At 38.1% G+C, this 26,851-nt stretch overlaps 1 protein-coding gene and 1 long non-coding RNA gene across 2 annotated transcripts in view; one reads left to right on the top strand and one right to left on the bottom strand.

Moving 5' to 3' along the window:
• The window catches only part of YIPF4 (Yip1 domain family member 4), a 30,043-nt gene extending 5,356 nt beyond the window's left edge, over positions 1-24,687 (bottom strand). Inside the window, exons 1-4 of the mRNA XM_060645258.3 lie at positions 24,368-24,687; positions 9,835-9,988; positions 7,547-7,718; positions 4,255-4,332 (exon numbers count right to left, since the gene is read on the bottom strand). Coding sequence (XP_060501241.1) covers positions 4,255-4,332; positions 7,547-7,718; positions 9,835-9,988; positions 24,368-24,446 — 483 coding nt within the window. The 5' untranslated portion in view covers positions 24,447-24,687. The remainder of the gene's footprint in view (positions 1-4,254; positions 4,333-7,546; positions 7,719-9,834; positions 9,989-24,367) is intronic.
• Positions 1,032-1,649, top strand: LOC145715356 (uncharacterized). Its single transcript, XR_014137398.1, has 2 exons — positions 1,032-1,121; positions 1,374-1,649. It is a non-coding gene; the product is annotated as an uncharacterized LOC145715356 (long non-coding RNA).
• Positions 24,688-26,851: the final 2,164 nt, after the last annotated feature.

The following is a 26,851-nucleotide window of genomic DNA, read 5'->3' as shown; positions in this document are numbered from 1 at the left end:
TAAATATCATAGAAATCAAGGTAAATTATTTTAATTACTATTGAACATCACATATTTATTGTTGTACTTTCATAAATGTGAGACTTAAGAAGAAATCAACAAGTATCAGGGCATCTGGGTGGTTCAGTTGGTTGAGCACCTGACTCTTGATTTCCTCTCAGGTCATAATCCCAGAGTCATGGGATCACGCCCTACACTGGGCTCTGCGCTGAATGTGGAGGCTGCTTAGGAATCTCTCTCTCTCTCTCTCTCTCTCTCTCTCTCTCTTTCTCTCTTCTGTCTTCTCTCTTCTCTCTCCTCTCTCCTCTCTTCTCTCTCTCTCTCCCTGCCCCCAACCCTTTCCTCCCCAGCTCGTGCTCTCTCTCTAAAAAAATAAATCTTAAAAAAAAAATCATGAAGTATTATATGCCTTATATTTCAAATTATCATATAACCTGCTATGTTCCTACAGTCTTATCAATCTACTACTGTTTCAATTATCATCAATTTTCTGATACCCAAATCTACATTTCCAGCCTTCTCTCTTTTGAGACTTATATATCCAATTACCTTCACTACAACTACAGTATACTTTGTCACTACTTTCCTTAAAGTTGTAGAAGGATTACTTTTATTTAAAATTTTTTTATTCATTTATTTTAAGAGAGAGAGACAGCACAAGCAGGGAAAGGCATAGAGAGAGGGAGACAGAGAATCCCAAGCAGGTTCTGCTGTCTGTACAGCAGCCCAATGTGGGGCTGGGACCCACAAACCATGAGATCATGACCTAAGCCAAAATCAAGAGTTGGAGGTTTAACTCACCCAGGCACCCCAGAAGGATTACTTAAAGGGATCACAACCATCTTAATTCAAGCAAAAAATTCAAGGTCTAGAAAGCAACATGTGGTAAGCGCAGACTAAAAGGGAAGGGAGGGCAGGAAGAAGAGACTGAAGGAAAAAATATTTTTTAGTGGCTACTGTGTGTCAAGCTCTGTGATAGATCAAGACAGATCAAATGCAGCAACAATCCTTTAAGTAGGTATTACTGCCTGCATTATGAAGAAACTGATTTTTAGAGAGACAAAGTGCTTTGTTCAGGAAAGCAAAGTTGGTAGGAGAAAAGAGTGCAAATTAAGATCCAGGTCTCTGGGGCGCCTGGGTGGCGCAGTCGGTTAAGCGTCCGACTTCAGCCAGGTCACGATCTCGCGGTCCGTGAGTTCGAGCCCCGCGTCAGGCTCTGGGCTGATGGCTCAGAGCCTGGAGCCTGCTTCCGATTCTGTGTCTCCCTCTCTCTCTGCCCCTCCCCCGTTCATGCCCTGTCTCTCTCTGTCTCAAAAATAAATAAAACGTTAAAAAAAAAAAAAAAAAAAAAAATTAAAAAAAAAAAGATCCAGGTCTCTTAACTCCTACATCAACAGTTCCAAATTACCAAAGCATTTAGTGATATCTTTTTTCATATAAATATTACATGGCATTGTGTTAAAACATAACAAATAATATGTAAACAAATATAATTTTAAATCTCCATTAGAATTATTTTATATTTCCATATGCAGAGTAAAAAAGTTTCACAGATAAATGTTATTCTACATTTATTTAAGGGTTTTAGGTTAAGATAATGGATTAAGCACATATATCTAGTATCATTCCCTCTTGAAACTATACTAAAAGGGGAAAAACTTTTTTTTAAAAGAGGCATAAAAAATGGAAACTAAACCACAAAATAATCATGCATTTTGAGAACACTGCACACGCCTGGGAGAAACTAAGTAGCAGAAAAATACATAGAGGCCATATAGGTTGCTCACTATGGAAAGGAGAACTGATCCCTAAGTGACACATTAAAAATGTATAAATATGAAGGCACACCTCAGCATTCACCACAAGAAGTGATAACTAAAGGCTCAGTGAGCTCTGGATGAAACCCCTGAGCCTTCTCAGAATACAGATAATGCAGATCAAGTTCATTCTCATTACTCACATACCTTACACTATTGTCAGTAATGTAAGCCCCAATGTATATATGAAATCATGAATAAAACAGAAAAAAAAATAACACTATCAAAAGAACCAGCAACAAAAGTCTGATCCTAAACTCTGTAAGTTTAGATCAGACACATGAAATAAAGAGAGTAAGTGTAATGACAAAAAAGCCATTTACAAGAATCAAAGTATTCTTTTGTATAAGATAACTGTATAGTTTTGGAGAAAATAAAGTTTGATGAAAGTTATTTCCTTATCTTTATAGTAATTGTCAGTTGTGACACTTTATGAATGATGGTATTTTCATATCATTCTTTGTGGCCTGCATGGTGTATAGATAACTATATATTCTATATCACAAAATACAATGTTTTATTTCATTGATAATAGAATTTTCTTTAAAAAAGAGGCTTAAACAGAAGAACAGAAGATGGGACAACAGCAACATAATTTTGGAAGCTGGAAAGCAGATAAACAAGAGCTAAGTAACACGGCAGATCTTTCTACCAAAAGTGACAAAAGAGGTCAAGATCTCTACATTTAGCAATCAATTCTCATTTAGACCATTGAATCACTTCTCTGCCTGGCATCCCCTCTGCTTTACTCTCTCCACAGAATAAACTACTAGGAAAAAAAAAAAAAAGAATAAACTGTTAGAATTCCTACGTTTAAAGTAATTCACAAAGTCTTATTTAATGGGGTAGCAATTCTAAAGGTGTGGCTAATGGGCTCCTGAGGGTCCCAGCAACTCTTCCAGAAGAATGGAAGGTCAAAACAATTTCATTTCTTTTCTTTTCTATTCTTTTCTTCCCTTCCCTTCTTTTCTTTCCTTCTTCCCTTCCCTTCTTTCCTCCCTTCCCTGTTAATGTTTATTTATTTATTTTGAGAGAGAGAGAGCGTGAGCAGGAGAGGGGCAAAGAGAGGGAGAAAGAGAATTCTAAGCAGGCTCTGCACTGTTAGTGCAGAGCCTGATGCGGGGCTTGATCCCATGAACTATGAGATCATGACTTGAGCCAAAACCGAGTCAGATGCCTAACTGACTGAGCCACGTAGGCGCCCCGATAAAATTCTATCCTTAAGCAAAAATTAGAATTTTGGAAAAGTTGTGTCTACCACTGTAAGGTTGACAGTTTTCTAGCACACATTTCTGATGAGATAGGAGGTGATATTAAAGAATGTGATTTTCTGTTAGTGTACAGTAAGATGTGTCAACATTTAGAAGATCAGCAAAACTCAGTGAACCAGTATTCTCCAAATGATCATGCATGGGTAAAAAGATTCACCCAAAGTGACTTTTAATGAGACAGAATATGAAAAGTTCATTAAAAGGGTTTGAGATTCCTTATTGCAACAAACCTTTAAGAAACTACTACTTGTTGAACGTAGGTGTAGATCAGAGAAGAATAGCCACAATCATCTGAAAAAGCTACTAAAATACTCTTCCTTTTCTGGGCGCCAGCGTCTGACTCTGGATCTTGACTCAGGTCACGATCGCACGGTTTGTGAGTTTGAGCCCCACATCAGGCTCTGCACTGACAGGGTAGATCCTGCTTGGGATTCCATGTCTCCCTCTTTCTCTGCATCTCCCCCACTCACCATCTTTCCCTCTCTCTCACAAATGAACATTTATTAAAAATAAATACATAAAATAAAAGTCTTCTGTTTCCAATTAAATATCTGTTTAAGGCCTTATTTTTTTCATATGCTTTAACCAAAACAATGTTATCAGAACAGACTGAATGGAGAAAGCAGATAGGAGAATCCAGCCTCCACTAAGCCAGATATTAAAGCTACTTACACAAATGTAAAATAATGCCACTCATCACTTTTTTGTTTTGAAAAAGATTTTTTTTTCTACAAAACATATTATTTATGTTAAAATGTATTTGGCTTTACTTTTAAATGAACAAAAATATGTATTTAAAATTTTTATTTTAATTTCTAACATGGTAAGTATTGATAAATATAACCCACATAAAGACATCTCTTTGGGACCTGAGACCAAAAAGTTTGAGAACTGCTGTACTAGAGAATAAATTATATACTTCCCTGAAAAGCTGTAAACTACTTATGAGTGGTATGGGATCTTTTCTTTCATCTTCCTTTCTTGTAACATTTATTGAGCATGCACAATACTAACATGCTGATCATCTTAAAGGAAGTAGCATAACTTAAAAGCAATTCCACGACAAGAAATAGTTATGATGAATATATAGCTACTGATGATATCTACATACCAAAAATAAAGTTTATGATAAGAAACAAAGGCTATTTTCAAAATTAACCACTTACTTCTCCACCAAGAACTCTGGCCAGTAAGAAAATTGTTAGGGAACCAAATATCCAAATAGTTATAATCCATGAGACCACCTTAAGGGAAAAAAAATTCATGCAATTAATAACTTTGTACCAAAAAATTGATTAATTTCCCAGGAAGTCAATTCTCTTCTAATATAAGACAGCTTGGTGTTTCCAATTTCAGGTTATAGAGTTTGAATTCCCAGTTATCTTTCCAAAACCTAGTAAGAATGCAATGTGTTAATACAATTTTACATCCAAACTGAAAATTTAGCAATGTTCAATTGCCTAAGGAAATCTCAGTATTTCAAGATCTATTATAAAATATTAATGCAGAAAAAGAACAAAGTGTTTACTTTGTAAACCTCTGGTTTACAGCATCTTGCAAGGAAGATTCACCACCGAAAGAAGTTATAGATCTTCTTGGGAGGTCTTTAAAATTTACATTAATTACACATGTATCTAAGTGATGGAATGTGGAAGACTTTCAGACAATTTTAACTCCTGAGACAATATAATAATGATACATGCCTCCACTTCTAAGTTTCATCTGCTTCGAGGTTCTAGAGATAATGAAGCCCCAAAAGCAAAATAAGCACAATTATTGCCCAGATCCTGATTTCTAAATATCATTCCCTGATAAAAGAACGAGGATTCCTTTGATAAGCAATTGATTCTAGGGATGGAGCACGGAAGATAAAAGATGAGCCCAGAACACTCTGTAGAATTAGAAGGAAAGGAAATGTTCAAAAAAAGGATGGGAATATGTCGAAAGGACACAGAAGCTAACCTAAAGAAGCTCTCATTGGCTAAAGCAGGGATAACCTCAGCAATAAAATAAGTGACAATAGCACTGGATGATAATCCAGAAAATAAAATAAATATTCATGGTTCCATACTGACATAAATCAATCAATCAATGATTAAGCAATGGTAAAGAAGGGATAGCTGCTCCATACAGAATACCAATTAACACATGTGGAAGGAATGAGGAAAACAGAAAACTACCATTCTGTAAACAATAGTAGTAATTGCTGCATGCAAGATCCATCTGTAGATACTAAAATTAGTGGGCTAACGTTTGATGAGAAACACGATGTCTGCATAGTCATCAAGTATGTCTACAAGATACTTATTAATTAAAAAAAGTAGGGACACCTGGGTGGCTCAGTCAATTGAGCATCTGACTTCAGCTGAGATTATAATCTCACAGTTCATGAGTTCAGGCCCCATGTTGGGCTCTGTGCTGACAGCTTGGAGCCTGGAGCATGCTTCGGATTCTATGTCTCCCTCTGTCTCTGCCCCTCCCCCGCTCTAGCTCTGGGCTCTCTCTCTCAAAAATGAATAAAACATTTAAAAAATTATTTTTTTAAAAAAGGGAAAACAGCAACTTTACAGTGGAGGATTTAGGCACACACCACCTCATCACCTAACCAAGCGACCAATGTTAACAGCACCAGTAATAAGATATATCAAGGGTGCCTGAGTGGCTCAGTTGTTTCAGCATCTGACTTTTGATCTCAGCTCAAGTCATGACCTCATGGTTCATGGGATTGAACCCCACATCAGGCTCTGCACTGAAAGCATGAAGTCTGCTTGAGATTCTCTCTTCCCCTCTCTCTCTCTGCTCCTCCCCTGTTCACATGCTCTCTCTCTCCAAATACATAAATAAACTTGAAAAAAAAAAGATACTCATATCACATACTCCTTGATAGTATACTGAGGTGGGCACAAAGTAGTATTCTTGCTAAAAATTTATGACCCCAATCTAGTCATGAGAAAACATCAAGCAAAACCAAAATGACCAACATTATATGGAGGTAGTAATCTGTTTTAAGCTTTAAAACCCTTTGTTCAGGGGCGCCTGGGTGGCTCAGTTGGTTAAGCAGCCAACTCCGGCTCAGGTCATGATCTCGCGGTCCGTGAGTTCGAGCCCCACGTCGGGCTCTGTGCTGACAGCTCAGAGCCTGGAGCCTGCTTCCGATTCTGTGTCTCCCTCTCTCTCTGACCCTCCCCCGTTCATGCTCTGTCTCTCTCTGTCTCAAAAATAAAATAAACGTTTAAAAAAAAAAAAACAACCCTTTGTTCAAAGATTATACAAAATAGATAAAATTAGAGATGCTCTAGATGAATGATTAGTGGTAGGTAGTAGACCAGCGTCCCCACTCAACTTCTTCAATTCACCTTACACTTCCAACAGAATACATGATATAAACTACTGATCTAAGTTAAATATTAGTAAGGATCTTGCTATTGGGAGATTATTCTGGATTATCCAGATGAGAACTAAATGTAATCACAACTGTCCTTAATAAAAGGAAGCAGAGGGAGTTTTGACTACTGTAGAGAAGAAGTTAATGTGACCATGATAACAGAGATTGTAGTAATGCTGTCAGAAATCAAGGAACACTGACAGCCTCTGGAGTGGGAAGAAGCAATCAAAAGAATGTGCCCTGGAGTCTAGACAGGACCAGCCCTGCTGACATTTTAATCTTAGCTCCTTAGAACTTATTTTGGATTTCTGACTTCCAGAACTATAAAAGCATAAATTTTCACTGTTTTAAACCACAAAACTTGTGGAAATTTGTTATAGAAGCAATGAGAAGTGAATTCATTTCCGAATCATTTTGTGATGAAGTTATTTTTTATTCCTCTAACGCCTTAAACTAGGAATTAAGGAGTGATGTGTGTATGTTGTATTTTGATAATAAAGATAAAGCCCCCAAGAGTAGAACAAAGTATTATATAAAAACAAATACTGTTGGAATCCTTATCATTATTTATTAATTTTTCAAGTAAACTCTAGGCAATGTGGGGCTCAAACTTATGACCCCAAGATCAAGAGTCACATGTTCCACCAACAAAGCCAGCAAGGTACCCCTAAAATATTTATTTAAAAAAAATGAATAAAAGGTAAGAACACATTGAGTATTGTGCTTTAAACCCTTCATCCCGCGGGGAAAATCATAAAAGGCAAGGGCAGCTCTTTGGTCACTTCTAGTCACTATTCACTTCTGCTCAGCTGAGAGTAGTCCCATCTATTAACCCCAGTTGCCAAATACTAATACTTTCTATGTGAATGATGATGTAAAAGTATGGAAAGCATTAATCTAAGGTACTCCCTGCTTATTTAATTACGAAGAGTTCTAGAGATGAACAATACAGAAATAATGGGTATAAGTAAAGCATTTCTCAAACATAACGTAGCATTACCCTTAATATTTGGCCATTTTTACTTTCAAACCTCTTAAAATATTTCATTTTGTATAAAGTAAGATATACTTACCCTAAACTGTCCATATAATGATATCATGGAAAAGAAAAGAACAACAGCCAGAGGGCCCCAAAAGTCAGGATTGTCTCTCACCACTTGTCTATTAAAACCAAGTGATGGCATTGGCATCAGAACACACCGGATCTTGTAGTAAATATCCTTTAGATCAATATCCAATTCCTCCCTATAATATAAAATAAAAGTTCTTAAAAGACACACACTTCTAAATACTCAGCTGCAACATAATTTAAGTTTAAATATGACGGTGTTGTCTCCATAGGTCAACAAAGCATTGCATCTGAAGTACTGTATTTCACAGATTCCACAGATATTACATTTTCTTTTTTTTATTTTATTTTTTATTTTTTAAATTTTACATCCAAATTAGTTAGCATATAGTGCAACAATGATTTCAGGAATAGATTCCTTACTGCCCCTTACCCATTTAGCCCATCCCCCCCCCCCCCACCACCCCTCCAGGAACCCTCAGTTTGTTCTCCATATTTATGAGTCTCTTCTGTTTTGTCCCCCTCCCTATTTTTATATTATTTTTGTTTCCCTTCCCTTATGTTCATCTGTTTTGTCTTTTTTTTTTTAATTTTTTTTTAACATTTTATTTATTTTTGAGACAGGGAGAGACAGAGCATGAACAGGGGAGGGTCAGAGAGAGGGAGACACAGAATCTGAAACAGGCTCCAGGCTCTGAGCTGTCAGCACAGAGCCCGACGCGGGGCTCAAACTCACGGACTGCGAGATCATGACCTGAGCCGATGTCGGCCGCTTAACCGACTGAGCCACCCAGGCGCCCCTGTTTTGTCTCTTAAAGTCCTCATATGAGTGAAGTCATATGATTTTTGTCTTTCTCTGACTGACTAATTTCACTTAGCATAACACCCTCCAGTTCCATCCATGTAGTTGCAAATGGCAAGATTTCATTCTTTTTGATGGCTGAGTAATACTCCATTGTAAATATATATACCACATCTTCTTTATCCATTCATCCATTGATGGACATTTGGGCTCTTTCCATACTTTGGCTATTGTTGCTGGTGCTGCTATAAACATGGAGATGCATGTGTCCCTTCGAGACAACACAACTGTATCCCTTGGATAAATGCTCAGTAGTGCAATTGCTGGGTCACAGGGTAGTTCTATTTTTAGTTTTTTGAGGAACCTCCATACTGTTTTCCAGAGTGGCTGCACCAGCTTGCATCCCAAGATAGTACATTTTCAACATTTCAACATCTCTAAAATTGGGATGCTTATCACAATTGCTGGTGTCTTCCCTTAGCCTGGAGGGAAGCGAAGAGCTTCCAAGATCCTCCTTTCCATTTGCCAGTCTACTGGAGGAACTACTACTTTGGGACAACTTTAAAATCTTCTGCTTGAGCCCTTCTTGACTATATTGATAATTCAGACTGCAATCCTATATGATATGGTGTGGGGTTTCCATTCTCAGGGACAATTTTTCTTCCAACACCCCACCCATTGCCAACTTGAGATAAGCAAACATCCTTGCTGCCTCTTTATGTGTGGTGGGTTTTTTCTCATCTATTCTTACACTAAGAAGACAGCCCTTGGATATCTTAGCTTTATACTGTCTTACATAATTTTTCCTTCTTATTGATAAACATAAAATAATTGCATCTTAAAATCTACTGTCTTAAATTTGATGAATGTGGTATATTAAGAAACAGAATGTTTCAGCACTTAATCTACCAGTAATTACAGAGATTAACTTGATAATGCCTCAATTTTACAGAGCTACAGGTTCCTTCTCTAGTTGTTAAATTCTTCACTTTTTTTGCAAATGATAATCACTTAAAACATTTCAAGTAGCATGAAGAAAGTGAAAGACTCTCTGTAGTCCTTCTAGTGGTAGCTCTAGAATTTCTATATGGGAAAGATTTTAGAGTGATAACCTTTTTGGAAGTTTTAATTTGCCTTAAACTGAATTTCCACAGCAAGCACCCTGATTTTTTACTTAAACTGCATGTTTACTTGAGATAGTTATAGGCCCAAGTAAGCCCTAACATTTGGAGTATACATGTGTGTGTTTGTGTGTGTGTGTGAGAGAGAGACAGAACTATAATTCATTCAATTTTAGCCATTCATTAGGTTAAAAATATCCTCCCATTATTTCAATATTTCCAATTATTAGTAAAATTGAAAAACAGCTAGAACCTTACATCAAAAAGGTTAAGATTTTCCATATTTGTCTTTAAATAACATGAAAGAATACAATAATCCCACAGACTAGTTCTAAAAGTCAAAAAATACATATTACTATTTCTACATACAAGAGTGGCTTGTTATCTTCAGGATCATCATCTTCCACTTCCAAAAGCCAGCCATATCCTCTTTGTCTCAGAAATGTAGTAGCTGTAGATTCTTTAATAAAATCTCCACCAAGGTTTAATTTGACATCTGGGGATGCTATCGAACCACTAAGATCTTAGGAGAAGAGAGGACAAAATTATAAATCAAGGTAAAAATGTGTGAATCTTAACCAACATGAGCATCATATTCAAGTAAAATACTTACCATTTTTTTAAAAATGTTTTAAATTTGTTTTATTTTTGAGAGAGAGAGAAAGGCAGAGAGATTGGGAGAGAGAATCCCAAACAGGCTCCACGCTGTCAGTGCAGAGCCCAATGCAGGGCTTAAACTCCTAAACTGTGAGATCATGAGCTGAGTTGAAACCAAGAGTTGGATGCCTAACCCACTGAGCCACCCAGTCACCCCTAAAATAACTATCATATGAAGATCTCTAACTACGAACATCTGCTATTACATACGATCCTCATATTTTATAGCTGATAAAAATCTAAAAACCATCTTTTATTTTACAACAAGAAAATGAAACATGAGAGAAGTGAAAACATAAAAGATTTTAAATAATTAGCTAGACTGGTAAAAAAAATCTAGGACTGTAACAACTTTATATGGAAGATATATACAAAATATATGATATCATTTCCGATTCCCTTCATTATTACATATACTATACTCTTCAGAACAAAGTGATTATATAAATTCTTTCTAAAGGCATTACACATATACAGAAAACCTTACAGAAAATTTGCTAAAGAAAACTACAGATTTTTCTCTACATTTTTATGTATTATTCATACATCCTCTCATTTAAATCACCAAATAGCTATGTTAAGTGCTTGGTTCTGGATAAATCTGACTAGTAAGAGATCCCCACTATTTCAGCTAATTTTTTTCTTTATATATTCACATTATTCATCTTTTAGTTTGGGCAACAATAAATGTGTTTTGGGTTTTTTTGGGTTTTGTTTTGTTTTTAGGTCAGCTCTAAAAAGGAGTGAAGAGGGGTGCCTGGGTGGCTTAGTTGGTTGTAAGTCCAACTCTTGATTTCAGCTCAGGCCATGATTTCACAGTTCACAAGTTTGAACCTTACATCAGGCTTTGCAATGACAGCATGGAGTCTGCTTGAGATTCTCTCTCTTCCCTACCTGTACGTGCCTGCTCTAAGTAAATAAATACAAATTTTAAAAATCATTTTTAAAAAAATAAAAGGAGTGAAGAGATTCAGTTATAGACCTTACAAAATAAATTCCATTCATAGTTTCAACTGTGCCTTAGAGATTACAGATAATCACACTTGTACAAATGCCCCATTTTCTGGTTGGGAAAAAATGAGAATAGTAAAGGACTTGAGGTCATACAGGAATTAAGAAAAAAAAAATCTGTAGGCACAGACAATATGCACTATTAAACAACCATCAATGCTGTTAACCAGAAGCCACATGACTGGAGTGATACTTTAGAAAATAATCTTGGGGCGCCTGGGTGGCTCAGTCGGTTGAGCATCTGACTTCAGCTCAGGTCTTGATTTCAAGGTTCGTGAGTTCAAGCCCCGTGTCAGGCTCTGCGCTGACAGTTCAGAACTGGAGCCTGCTTCAGATTCTGTGTATCCCTCTCTCGCTGTCCCTCCCCCAACTTGCGCTGTCTCTCTCTTTCAGAAATGAATAAACATTAAAAAAAAAAAAATTAAAAAAAAAAAAGAATCTTGGCAAGAAAAAGCACAACATTCTTAACACAGACTCTCCTTCTCTAAAGATCATATACAATATAAAGAAGAGCTTAATGTGCACATTACTCTAAATTCTAATTAGCTTAATGTGCACATTACTCTAAATTCTAGGTTAGTTTTGGAGAAGTGCTATTAAAATTTTGGCTTAAACTTCAATCAATCAGTGTCTCAATTATGAGTCACATCTTGTTCTGGTTGCGACAACTCTTGCAATTAACTGTAATAAAGTTTGCATTCTAAGGCTAAGTCCTAGTTTAGCTACTAATTAATACAGCAAATCATTAATGTCTTTTGTCTCCAGTTTGCTGTTCAAAATTCTTTCCTGGGGTGTCTGGATGGCTCAGTCAGTTGAGTGTCCTACTCTTGATTTCAGCTGAGGTCATGATTCCGGGTCCTGGGATTGAGCCACGCATCAGGGCCCAGCTGAGCATGCAACCTGTTTAAGATCTTAAGATTCTCAGGGCGCATGGGTGGCTCAGTCAGTTGAGCGTCCGACTTCAGCTCAGGTCATGATCTCACAGTCCGTGAGTTCGAGCCCCACGTCAGGCTCTGTGCTGACAGCTCAGAGCCTGGAGCCTGCTTCGGATTCTGTGTCTGCCTCTCCCCTGCTCATGCTCTGTCTCTCTCTGTCTCAAAAATAAATTAAAAAAACATTTAAAAAATTAAAAAAAGATCTTAAGATTCTCTCTCTCCCTCTGCCCCTCTCTCCTGCTTGCTCGCCCTTTCTCTAAAATAAATAAATAAATAAATAAATAAATAAATTCTTTCCAGGTTTAACAGTATATGATTCTAAAGTTTTCATAAGGGAGTTTACTCAGCTGGAAATAAAATGCAAGGCCTTTTGTATTCACTGTCCTTCCCTACTTAGTTTACAAATAGTCCCTTTAAATGTTATCATAGAATCTTGTGATTAAAATATTCTCTGAAATTAATTTCTGCTTGTTTTAATCTAAGTAAAAAAAAAAAAAAACAACTCAAAAGAGGTATAAGTTAACTATAATTCCATTTCACTAGGTACAAAGAATGCTTTTCTTGATTTAACAAGAGGAAGATTTCGATCAGGAAGTCATTAGTATGGCAGCGTCATTAAAGGTTTTAGAGTTATAAGGCAGGAAAGGACCTTGACAACTGTTTCCTGGCCTCCAGAAAGGACTGCACTTAAAATTCTTAATCTAAACAAACAAAAGATATATAAATTATGGTGCAAAGAAATACTTTGATAAAGAGTCATATGGTTAGCAGTTTGTCATAGCATGGATGCCTGAACCTCAAAAAGACACCTTTAGCTTAAGATTTTGTAGTATTTTTCATTCCATTTTCATAAAGCAAGAAAAGATGACGAACATATGCAAGAATGCCAGCAATAGCAGTTTCACACGTCCCTTAGTGCCCCCAAAATATAATTAGGTGTAGGTACAAAAAGCAACAAGAAATGTCCAAAAAACTGGTAGTTAGCCTAACATGTTAGCAAGTTAACAAGAATGTCAGAAAATAACAAGATTCCAAACAACTCCAGGAGCACCGGTATTTTAAGTTAAACCAGAGTGAGAACCAGCTAGCTTGGTTGTCAACCCTAGGATAGTTATTATAAAATATTAATTTTAAATTATTTCTTACTATATATTTTATAATATTCTTGTCATTTGCTAAATAAAAACATGTAAAGATAATAAGTGGATTTAAAAGAAAATCTTTGAATAAAATCTACTGCAAAAGAAAATCTTAAAAATGTTTTCACTTCTATTTGCCTGAGAGTGAGGAAGATCAGTAAATTTCAAGTTTAACAGAAAGCCACCTGGAAAAACTACAGGACAAGATTTACTAGTAATTCTCCCTTCCTTTAAAGGCCAAGTGTAGGGGCACCTGGGTGGCTCAGCCGGTAAAGCATTCAACTTTGACTGAAGTCATGATCTCACAGTTCGTGAGTTTGAGCCCCACATAGGGCCCTCTGCTGTCAGCACAGAGCCCGCTTAGGATCCTCTATCCCCTCTCTCTGCCCTTCCCCTGCTTGTGCTTTCTCTCTCAAAATAAACAAACTTAGAAAAAAAATAATAAACTCAAGTGTATCACTAGGTGAGGGATCTTTTCTCTGAATCTTCTCAGTCTAACAACTTCACTTGGAAAGATGAGTAAGAACTCAGTGCTGTAAGATAGTACACTCAGGATGAGATTTACTGTTCTGCTGCTAGATGAGTTCTAGATTTCTGAGAAAGAAGAATATCCTGCAATGAACAATATACATTTTGTTGATACTTTTTAACTTCTTATATGTGTGAAGAAGCTTTTTCTTATTTAACAAGCAACAAGAATGAGGATAAAAACCACCGCATTTCATTGGAAAATGAAATCCATGTGTGCTTAAATCTAAAACAGAATTGTGTATTTGTGCAGCACAACAAAACAATCACATTTTTTGGGTGCCTGGGTGGATCAGTGGGTTAAGCGTCAGACTTTGGCTTAGGTCATGGTCTCGTGGTTTCTGAGTTTAAGCCCCATATCCAGCTCTGCTTCAGATTCTGTGTCCCTCTCTCTCTCTCTCTCTCTCCCCCTTCCCCACTCACACTCTGTCTCTCTCTCAAAAATAAACAAACATTAAAATAAATAAAAATAAATTAAAAAAACAAGCACATTTCACACTGAAAGGATAAAGTCCATTCTTCCATCTTAGTTATAAAAACATTTTGGGTGCTTTGGTGGCTCAGTCAGTTAGCATCTGGCTCTTAGTTTCCACTCAGGTCATGATCTCACACTTCATGGGTTCCAGCCCCACAATGGGCTCTGAGCTGATGGTGCAGAGCCTTCTTGGGATTCTCCCTCTCTCCCCCCATCTCTGCCTGTCCCCTGCTCGTGCTCTCTCTCTCAATAAATATAAATTTAAAAACTTTTAAAATTTACTTAAGAAAACATTTTAATGCTTGCATAGATCAAAGAAAGAGATCAAGAAACCAATGCAAGTACATAATGATTGCTAGATTCACATTACAGTTTGATGTCATTCCATAAGAAAAAATTTTAAAGCCTCTTATAAAACTGTATCTTAGGTTATATTCTTATTCATAGTATTTTGATTTATGGTTTTAATAGCCTTACTATTCGATATTGTAAATTTTTTATATCGTACATATTAATCAAAATCAATTAAATCAGGGCTACTGACTGCCTCAGTTGGAAAAGCATGTAATTCTTGATCTCAGGGTCATGAGTTTGAACCCCACAATGGGTGCAGGGATTACTCAAAAAAATAAACTTAAAAAAAATCAATTAAATCTCCTGAACCTACCTTTGGAAAAATTAAATCTCATTTTGGCATAAACATCATTTAATAGAAATTTCTTTTGTTTGCCTTTTGAGTCTTTTAACTGAACCTTTTATTCTGAAATAATTGTAGATTCACAGGAAGTTGCAAAAATAGTACAGAAAGGTTACATGTACCCTTCATCAAGCTTCCTCTAATGGTACCATGTCATAGAACTATCAAAACCAGGACACTGACATTGGTATAGTCTGCAGACCTTATTCAGGTTTTACCAGTTTTATATGCACATATTCGTGTATTGTATATAGTTCTGTGCAATTTTATCACCTTTATAGATGTATATAATACCTTATGAATTTAAAATATATGAAAATAAATAGTTTAATTATTTTAAATGGTAAACTTTGCTTGACCACCTTTTTTCTCCCCATGAATGGCTGGCTAAAAAGTCATTTTCAGAGCACCTGGGTGGCTCATTCATTTAAGCATTTGACTTCAGCTTAAGTTATGATCTCACGGTTTGTGGGTTCAAGCCCCGTGTTGGGCTCTGTGTTAACAGCTCAGAGTCTGGAGCCTGCTTCGGATTCTGTGTCTCCCTCTCTCCGTCTCTGCCCCTCCCCGACTCATTCTCTAGGTCTCAAAAATAAATAAATGTTTAAAAATGTTTTCAATAAAATAAATTTAAAAAATTTTTAAAAAGTCAGTTTCAACTTTCTTTCTTAATATTTTAATGTTTACCTTATTTCTGACAGAGAGAGAGAAAGAGAGACAGAACATGAGCAGTGGAGAGGCAGAGAGGAGACACAGAATCCAAAGCAGGCTCCAGGCTCTGAGCTGTCAGCACAGAGTCCAACACGGGGCTCGAAGTCACAAACCGTGAGATCATGACCTGAGCCAAAGTCGGCCGCTTAACCAACTGAGCCACCCAGGTGACCCTCAACTTTCAAACAGGGAAGAGAAGCTATTCTTGCACACCCATTATATGCCATGTATTACACTTCATTAGCCTATTGTATATTTGTGATAATATTTACATGGATACGATTTTTTTTTTTAAGTAGAAAGTTTTTAGAAAAAAGAAACTAACAATTCCTTTGTCTACGCTACTAACTTGTATCAAATGTAATATCCTTTCTGGGGAGGGGGATCTTCACACAAAGAGTAGGCTAAATGTTTGGACACCTTGACAAAAAATTATCATTTACTCATGGGCTCCTGGGTGGCAAGTTGGTTAAGTGTCCGACTCTTGGTTTCAACTTGGGTCATGATCTCACAGTATGTGAGCTTAAGCCCCACGTCGAGGTCTATGCTGACAGCAAGGAGCCTGCTTGGGATTCTCTCTCCCCACCTCTCTTTGCCCCTCCCCTGCTCACGCTGCCTCTGTCTCTCTCAAATAAATATATAAATAAACTAAAAGAATTATCATTTAGTCAAAAGAACACTGATAATAATTACTGGATTATTATGTCTACAACTTAGTGATTACAATAATGTACTATAAGTTGTAGATACTATGATTCCTATATAGGAGTGTCTTAGCCTGTTCAGGCTGCCATAACAAAAAGACCATAGTCTGGGTGCCTTATAAACAATAGAAATGGATTTCTCACAATTCTAGAGGCTGGAAGTCTAAGATCAGGGTGCCAACAAAATCAAGTAAGGGTTCTCTTCTGCCTTACAGACTTTTCCTTGTACCCACATACAGGAGTAGGGAGTAATAGGAAGCTCTGTGGAATCTTTTATTAAGAGCACTATTCCCATTTATCAGGGTTCCACCCTTATAACCTAAGTACCTTCCCCAAATCCCCACCTAATACTATTACATTGGGCATTAGGATTTCAATATAATGAATTTTAGGGAGACCCAAACATTCAGACCATAACTGGGGGCAAGAAGACTTAAGAAGGCTGAGCTCAAAAAGCAAAAATTGAACCCAGTCTTCTTATATCAACTTATATAATCAACTATCAGCTTAATGTTTCTTTTTAACTATGTCAAAAGCACCTAAAATTCAATATTCCAAAACTACATTCTTGATATCTAAGGTCTTCCTCTAGTTTCTTCTTTCAGTGAATGATACCATTATCCATCCAGCTGGATAAACTGGAAGTTCAATTATCCTCGACAATTTCCTTCATTCACATGCTCCCTGCTCCATCCAATCCACCATTAAATTGTTACTTTCACCTCTAAATATTTTTGAACCCGCCCACTGTGCTCCATTTCTACTCCCAGCACAAGCTATAGAAAACTGTGACTCCTGCCTGCATGACTATAATGGTCTACTAACTGCTTTCTCCCTAGTCACTCGTGTCTTTGTCTTCTTCCAATCCATTCTCTGAATTGTAGCCAGAAGATTTTTTTTAAAAATAATTTTTAATGTTTATTTATTTTTGCGAGAGAGACAGAGAGCAAGTGGGGGAGGGGCAGAGAGAGAGGGAGACACAGAATCCAAAGCAGGCTCCAGGCTCTGAGCTGTCAGGATGGAGCCAGATGCAGGGCTCAAACTCACAAACTGCAAGATCATGACCTAAGCTGAAGTCGGACGCTTAACTGAGCCACCCAGGCGCCCTGCCAGAAGATTCTTTGTAAAATGCAATTCCTTCACTCTCCTGGTTAAAATCCTTCTGTGGCCTTCCATGGCTTTTTTTAGCTCACGTCCAAAAATCTCTATGCACCCTGCCTACTTCCCCAGAACAATTTTCTGCCCTTCCCCATCTGTGCTCTGGCCACACTAAGCCTCTCAGTTCTTTGAATGAACCAGGATCCCCTTTATCTCAGAAACTTTGTACCAAGCTGTTTTCTCCAACATCACATAATTAAATGCCACCCATTCTTCAGTTCTCATATACTTGCTTCAGGAAATTTTCCTTCATCTCCCAGACTAGATTCCTTTCATAGTCCTCTGGACTTTTCCCTCACAGCGTTTATAATAATATATTTGTGTGATTATTTGATTAATGTCTGTAAGTTCCATGATGGCAAGAACTAAGTGTTTTTGTTGTAGTTTTGTTTTGAACATATCTCCCCAATACTTATAACAATGCCTGACCTATATGGTAGGCAACTAACAAATATGTAGTTCAACAAATGTTGAGTTAATTAATGAATGGAAGGGAAAATAGCTCCATCGAGTTTAAATCAATAAATGACATTAAAACCTTTTAATAAAGCAAACATAAAAATTGGACTTGTATTTTGGAAACATAATCCTGGTCGCACAATGGAAGACTGATTTAAGAGGGGAGAGATTTGCACAGGGGAGTATGGTCAGGAGGCTACGGTATAGATGAGAAATGGTAAGAGCTCAAACTAAGGCAGTGTCAGTAGAGAAGGAAGAATAGATTCATTATACAGTTATTCTGGAGCTAGTCTGAAATAGTTGACGACCAACTCAATATTGAAAAAGTGAAAGAGAGACTAGAGACAAGTTTCTGCCCTTTGGCAAGAGGAACTATATCACAAACATTAAGTCACTTTCACTTTAGTACCTTCCCTGTTTTCAATATTAGTCAATTAATCTATCAATAAATATTTATGAATTACTTAGCTTATTTCTTTAATGCCCTGACAGTGATATAAAAAAGTGAGATACTTTGAGGAGTTTTTGTTTGTTTTTTTTTTTACTTTGAGGAGTTTACAATCTAATTGATAGTACTATATATCCAAACAATGGAACATTATTCATCCAGAAAAGGGAACAGTTACTAATACAAGCTGCAACATGGATGAAACTTAAAAACATTACTTTGAGTACTGAGTAAAAGACACCAGACAAAAAAAGTCACATATTATCCCACTTACATGAATGTCCAGAATAGGCAAACCTATAGGGACAGAAAGTAAATTAGTGGTTGCCAGAGGCTGGGAGACAATGGAGAATAACTAAAAATAGGTATAGGTTTGCTTTTTTGAAGTGATGAAATGTTCTAGGGTTAGACAGTGGTGGTGGATGCACAACTTTATAAATAAACTAAAAACCACTGAATTGTATGCTTTCAAAGGGTGAAGTTTATGGTATATAAATTATATCTCAATTTAAAAATCTAATTTAGATAGCACGTAACATAAAACCCTATTAGTACTGTAAAACACGCTCTTCTGTAGGTATATGACAATGCAAACTGCCAAGTGATCACAGGTGCCAAAGGAGTAAATAGGCCTAAGTTACCAGAGAGGTGGTCAGGAAGGCTATGTAGAGGTAGAACCTGAATTTGGCTATGAGGGATAATGGGATCAGCAGTGAAGGAATGAGAAGAGAAATCATTCCAACGAAAAGAAATGGCAGGGAGAAAGGCATAGAAGCTGCAGGCTTCTGTTAGGCAGAGTTTATCTCCAAAAGCTGCATAAGATACAGTGGGGACAAATTGTTAAGAGTATAAAATATCAAGTAAAAATCAAACTTGTCTTTAGAAGTTATGCATATTCTGCAGAATCTGGATCCTGTGACATGCTCTTCACAAAAGGCTTTTGGTGTTCACTCAGTTTGGAAAATCCTGTATACTACAACCCCCACTTGAGTTTAATTTTTTTTTTTTTTTAATTTATTTTTCGAGAGAGAGAGAGAGAGCAAGCAGGGAGGGACAGAGAGAGGAGAGAGAAAATCCAAAGCAGGCGCCACACTGTCAGTGCAGAGGCCATCACATGGTCGATCTCACAAACCGTGAGATCATGATCTAAGCCAAAATCACGAGTTGAATGCTTAACTGACTGAGCTACTCAGGTGCCCCAAAGGCTCTGGGAGTTCTACATTAAGGAAACTCGTTTACCTTAGGTTAACACATCACTTGTCATGTGTCAAATTTATGTTGTCATGGAACCTCCCCCACTGGGCAACACTGCTGAAGATGGAAGGAAGCAAGCAAAATGCCAAAGAGTAGGGATTCTGGATGCTGAGGAAACAGGAAATAACAGAGATAGTATGGCTGTGACTTAAAAATTTAATTTAAAATCCTGTAATTTAGGAGGGGACCTGTGATGGTAGAGATGTAAAAAACAGAGAAGAAAGAGAAAATGCTAGAGAGAAAAAGTGAAGAGAAAGAAAAGTTCCACAAAAGGCAAGAAGATATGGGCATAAAAGCACTAGTAGAGGGTTATCCTTTTAGAAAAGAGAAAAGAAACCTTTTCTTTAAGATTTGCAGGGAAGATGAATGTTTCCATATAGATACAAAGATACTTAGAGGTACAAAAATATGAAGATGAGAAAATGTCTATCCAGTGGCTTACATCATCTTTCTTGCTTAGTTGTCTGTGTTCATGACTTTCCAACTACTTGTTTAATTCTGTTGAATTAGTACTGGCTTCAGTTTTAGAAGCACAACACCTTTATCTTAATCAAAAAGTATCACATGGTCATTCATTCATCACTAACTGAATTCCTGCTATGTGCTGGGCTCAGTGCTAGGCAGTGGGTATGAGTAAAGCACGGCTTCTAACCCTGAGAATCTCATGGTCTAAATCAGCATTGTTTTAGGTCTGTGAAGATTAATAACTATAAGACATGGACGGCCTCCAGCATGTATTGTACTGGCACAGTTCTTAAGTGAAAGCTCTTTCCCCTTTCAACTGGAAGAACGCCTACTTATCCTCCAAAATATACCTGATCTGTCCCCGAATACTTCCTTGATCCTTTCCTGCAGTTAACCACTTCCTCCTTTGAACAATACTTTCTATAGCATTTATTATGTACAATGAAATTTATCTCTTATTAGACCATTTCTTGGTGCCAGGGACTTCCTCATATGCAGACCCTTACACATGGAGGCACTTATTCCATCCTATATATATAAAACATTATCTATCCTTCAAAGTTAGGCAAATTATCATCTCCATTAAACTATCCGTGATCTTACAGCTAGAAAAAATTTCCTCCTCTTCTAATCATTCATAACATTCTTTTTAAAAAAAAAATTTTAAACATTTATTTATTTTTGAGACATAATCATTCATAACCTTCTAAATCAGTGCTTCTCAAGCTTTAATGTGCATATGAATCACAGCAGGATCTTTTTAAAATGCAAATTATGATTAAGTCAGACTCTGTATTACTAAGTGCTCAGGACATAAACCAGGCAAAGAATTACTTATTTATCTGATACGAAATAAAGTCAAAGGATCCCTAAAAACTTCTATGCTACACTTTACATATACATAATGGTATCATTACACTGTTGCATTTATACACATGCATTTCAGTACTGCTTTTGGATATAGTTTTATACCATAGACTTGAATGATTCAGCCTGGGTTTCACTACTCGTTTATTGGCTGATTCACACATAGCTCATGCGTTTTTAACTTGTACTTATGGAACTTGCTTTTATACACATTATTTTAAATAACTCACATTATGTATGCTATTCATTAAAAATTTTTCATTAAAAAAATTTTTTTCAAATAAGTAATCTCTGCACCCAACATGGGGCTCAAACTCACAACCCCGAGGTCTAGAGTAGCATGCTTTATGATTCAGCCAGCCAGCGTCCCTGCTTTTCATTTTATAGAAGACAATATGGAAGTTTATAGAAACTCTGTAACTCGCCCGATATCACATCACTACTATAAGGCTCAGGACTTTAACTGAAGTCTGCTGGCTCTAAATCCAGCAGTTTTTTAGTTACACTATACAAAATGTGCTAAGTTTTATAGTCCCAAGTATCAATGTCATAGGAGATAAAAGAAAGGAAGAATCATTTATCCCTTCAACAATTATTTTATGATGTTTATAGTCTGGATTCTGTGGCAGGTGCTGGGACACAGAAACAACCAGGGAAGTCTGTTTCTGAGGGACAGTTAAGCAAGGTTTCCCCAAGGAATGAGCATGCCAGTTCAGTGTTAATTCTCAACTTCAGGTAAGGAGCAGAAAGGCATTCAAAGCCTGGGGACTAGGATATGTATAGGTGTGGAGACAAACACTGAGTGAGGCACATTTTAGAACAAAGGATATGTGTGCGTAAATAGTATAGATAGGTATCATTAAGAAAGACCTGGACAGAATCTAGAAGGAAGGTACACTGAAAACACTCATGGTTAGAGAAAAGGCAGGAAAAGGGAGAAGAAAGAAATTACATGATATGCTTAAGAACCAGGGAAAAGACCTGGAGTTACAGAGTCAAATTTTCATGTTAGAGAACAATAAAAACTAAGTGTGGGGCCAGTTAATAATGAAAAATAAGCAGCAGCAGCATTGCTAACATGTACCAAGCTCTTAACTCCACCAGATACGGTACTAAGTGCTGTGCATTTGCAAAATATTTGAGCACTGTGTATTAATTCCCATTTTGTATATGAGAAAGTTGAAACTAAGAGAGGCTAAATGACTTGGGCAATATCATATAGACAGTAACTGGCAAAACCAGGATGCAAACCCAGGACTCTTAACACTATTCTTCAGATACACTATTCAATTTATAAAAATATTTAAGAAAGCAGCATCACAATTTCACTAGCTCTTAATTCAGATCCTTCATGTAGAGGTTACTGAACTTCTCTAAGCCTCATTTTCATGACAAAATACAAAAATAATGAAGCTCAGCAGAATTCTTATAAGGATCAAACAAGTTATTTGCTTAAAATACTCTATAAATTTAAACTGTACAATGTTATATACGCCTGAGGGTATTATTAGACATATATCTATCCTTGTCTATACATCCTCGGTATATAGGAAGCGTAGGTATCCTTAAAAGGCTAAATGGAGAAGTTCGAATAAACCTTATATCCGTTAGGTTTACTTATTCCAGGCTTCTTGGTTTCGTGTACAGAGTCAGAGGGTTTGCTTGTTATATCATTGTTAGAATTCTTAGGTGTATTTAAGAGAGGTTATTCCAGGGGCGCCTGGGTGGCTCAGTCGGTTGAGCGTCCGGCTTCAGCTCCGGTCATGATCTCTCGGTCTGTGGGTTCAAGCCCCGCATCTGGCTCTGTGCTGACAGCTCAGAGCCTGGAGCCTGTTTCGGATTCTATGTCTCCCTCTTCCTCTGACCCTCCCCTGTTCATGCTCTCTCTCAATCTCAAAAATAAATAAATGTTAAAAAAAATTTTTTTTTAAAAAAAGGGAAGTTATTCCTGGGGGCAGGGGGAGGATAGGAAACATATATACATAAATACACGAGTTTGAACAAGAATTCAAAATTTTTGAACAATTCAAAAGGCCATTTTTTTAAGGTCTGGAAAATTAAATTTGATATTCCTCCCGAAGCACTATGCTACCAAGTATAGATTAAACAAATCGAAATCTTTTGCGTTGCTGTATTTCACCAAATATTCATATTAGCTTTATTTATATATTTATTTAAAAAAAATTTTTTAATGTTTATTTATTTTTGAGAGAGACAGAGACAGTATGCGAGTGGGTTAGGGGCAGAGAGAGAGGGCGACACAGAAGCTGAAGCAGGCTCCAGGCTCTGAGCTGTCAGCACAGAGCCCGATGTGGGTCTCGAACTCACAAGCTGTGAGATCATGACCTGAGCTGAAGTCAGACGCTCAACCGACTGAGCCACCCAGGTGTCCCTATTCATATTAGCTTTAAAATAAATGTATCAGCTATGTTCTCCACGATAAATAAAAATTTTATTTTCCATTTTAAGTTACGACCAAAACTACACTATTATTTTTTAAACAACGCCACTGAGAAATCAAAACAAGGAAAACAAAACAAAGGAAAATAAGCTATACTAACTGATGCACTCTGAAATCAGATTTCTGAGCAAACGTTAGGCTCTCTAGATTGAAATTTCTACAGCTTTATGCATACTTTTTTTTTTCATATAGGGCAGTAAGTCTAGTCGTTGGCAAATAATTGGTGTATACAGTCTAATAAAATTCGAAACCGACTAGCAGAGAAACAGGTCAGAAAGAGTCTGGTAAGGAACAGAGAAAAGGAGGAAAAACTTTCCTACGATGTAGGAAAAGAAAAATCTCTCCGGCACAACGGCTTCCTCACAACAGCACAAGGAAATACGTAGATGCCCTTGGGGACACCTAACTGTATTACAAGAACTTTCAAACAAACTTGGGCCCGCTTCTCTGAATATTGAGGTCAAACACTACACAACAGGAGGAAAACTGGGACGTAGGCAGGATATCGGAGTCCATACAAAACACGAACTCCTCTAAGAAGTTTGTATTCGCAGTGCCGAATCTAACATCGGCATCAAGTTCTCTCTCGGTAAATAAGAGAGGAACACAGCTCTCCTACCTCGTTTTCATTCTTTGACACCCACCCTCGCCAACTGGACCACTCCTTTTTTGATTAACAGCAAGTCATTGCAGAAATAAAATCTTACGGTTCCGTGGGCCCCGCTGAGGTGTGGGAAGAGCCAGAAGCCAAGTGAGTAATTTGGAACGCCTTCCCAAAGCCCTCCGTCCACTCAGGCCCCCTCGGAAGGCCGGGCAGGCGCAGAGGGCTCGAGTCCCCAGGCGGCTCCCTGCCGGTCCCCACCCGGCCGCAACCGCCTCGGCACCACAAAGAGCCCACCGCGTCGCACCCCGCGTCCACCTGGGGCTCAGGCTCACCTTCCGCGTCTGCCGAAGAGACAAAGGTGAAGTCCCCGTTCGAGGGGGAATACGCCGGGGGTGGGCCCGGCGGCTGCATCTCGCGGCCCCTCCGAGCCAGCGGCGGTGGAGGAGGCTGCGGCTGGGCCCAGGCCCCAAGGCGGCCGCGACACCGGCCCGCACGCGCGCCCTACGGTGAGGCCCGCGAGCCGGGAGGTGCAAGCTGGGAGCGAGGCCGGAGACGAGCTGCCCCCGAGTCTGCCCCACCAAAGTCTCTTAGGTGGCGGCCGCCCAAACACCACGACGCCGGCGCTCTGACAGGACCATAACAGTGACAGCGCCCCTTGGATTGGCTCTTTGTAATGTGCTCTCCCATTGGCTCCTGGAGGAAGGTTCCGATTGGGTCTGCCCATTGTTGATTCCGGAAGTTGACCCAAGGACAGGAAGTTCACTTCTAATTGGTGGGACCTCTAGGTTTCCACAGCTCTTCTTGGCTGCTATTTTTTACTTGACGTGTCTTCTCTTGTGGCTTTTCTTTGTTTCTTTCGTCCGTTTTTGTTAACTGGACAAATTCTAAAAATATTTTAGAGCTAGGAACATTTCTGGAGGTCTAGGATCCCCAGATTGCGTTGTCTTCAGTCATTAAGTAATTGTAATAACATTTTGACTGAATTATATATCATCCCTGAGAGTCATGTGTGAAAGGAAGGGGGCTGCACTGGATAATAAAAAAGAAGATAAGTTGTAAATTGCTACCTAGAAACTAGGGCTGTCATCTAGACACACTTGTGTATTTATGAGAGAGACAACTGAGGCCAGAAAAGAGAAGTACCCTAATGGAGGGTACTCAAATCTCCTGACTTCTAGTTCAGGGCTCTATTCGCTACAAGGCCCTGTCTGTTGATACACTTATCAAAGTTTACAAACTCATCTAGGTTTTTTGTTTGGTTTGTTTTATTTTAGAGAGAGTGGGAGGGTAGGAGGGAGAGGGGCGAGGGGTTAGAGAGAGAGAGAATCCCAAGCAGATTCTATGCACAGAGGGTGATGTGGGGCTCGATTTCAGGAATTGTGAGATCATGACCTGAGTGAAAATCAAGAGTCCTACACTCAAGGGACTGAGCCACCCAGGTGCCCCACCCACTGAGGTTCTTAAATCTTTAAATATATATACTTAAATTTAATGTCCAAGCTACATAACCATGGCTTCCAATTTGGAAGGAGAGGGTTTGAGGATATATCATGAGACAGACTTGCAGAGATGCATGATGCATAAGCAGTAGAGCAATGGGAAGGCATGGCCATTAATGTGTAAAAAGGAATATTGATATTTTTTGCATAGGAGGTAACAAGTTGGTACTTAAAGGATGAGCAAAAACTTGCTGGCAAAGAGGATGGGTTGTGGGGCGGGGGGAGTGTGCTGTCAGCTTGGGTCAGAACATTCCAGAAACCATTTAATGGACTTGGGAAACTGGAAGTCATTTAGTTTACTTGGAGCTTATATTTCATAGGAGAGAATGGGTACAGATGAGATTGCATGAATAGGTAAAGAAGAAATCATGAATAATCTTACCTGCTATTCAAAGGATTAGCTTTTCTTCATGGAAGTATTGGAGGAACCATTAAAGGAGTTAGAGCAAAGGAATAACATATCAGATATCCTTGTTAGAATTATTACTTAAAATATCCACAGTAGTAGGTATTTTGACTTGAAGAGCAGAGACTTGTTTTTTTTTTTTTTTAGTTTATTCATTTCTGCAAGTGAGAGAGAGTGGGGGAGGGGCAGAGAGAGAGGGAGAGAGAGAATCCCAGGCAGGCTCTGCACCGTCAGCTCATAGCCCAATGCAGGGCTCGAACCTACAAACCATGAGATCATGACCTGAACCAAAACCAAGAGTCAGACACTTAACTAAGCCACCTAGGCACACCTGGAGATCAGAGACTTGTATGAGACTTTTGCAGAAATAAAAGTAAATTGTGGATGAGGGTTGCAACATTGGGGATGGAAAAGAGGAAGCCCATATGAGACATATTAAGTTTAGGAACTCACAGGACTTAGTGATCAAAGAGAAGAGATTTGGAGTGAAGAAGAGGAAAGAGCCTAGCGTGACTTCATGTTTCTTGCTTAGGTGGTTGGAAGTGTTATTTATTAAGTGAGTAAATAAAAGAGGACCTAGTTTGGGGAGAAGGGAAAGTTTTGAACAACCTGCACTAGAACATGCAGGTTGAGCTGTCTAGTTATTCTTTGGTAATAAGGACCCCGTGCACAGTGTAGCATTGTAATTATCAATGTATGGTTGGTAATTGCATCTATGAGTACAGAAGAGATTTCCCAGTAAGAGTGTAGTGAGTGAGAGAAGAGTGCCAAGAGTGATACTCTCCGGAATACCAATATTTAAAGGCAATCTAGGAGGGGGTTGGGCTACAAAGGAGGTGAGATGAGTTGCAGTTTAAAATAGGATGGTCAGGATAGGCAAAATTGGGAAAGTCACATTTGAGAAAAGATTT

This window comes from Panthera onca, chromosome A3 (assembly GCF_046562875.1).
Source record: "Panthera onca isolate mPanOnc1 chromosome A3, mPanOnc1 haplotype 2, whole genome shotgun sequence".
Taxonomy (NCBI): domain Eukaryota; kingdom Metazoa; phylum Chordata; class Mammalia; order Carnivora; family Felidae; genus Panthera; species Panthera onca.
This window is presented reverse-complemented; position numbering and strand designations above follow the sequence as displayed.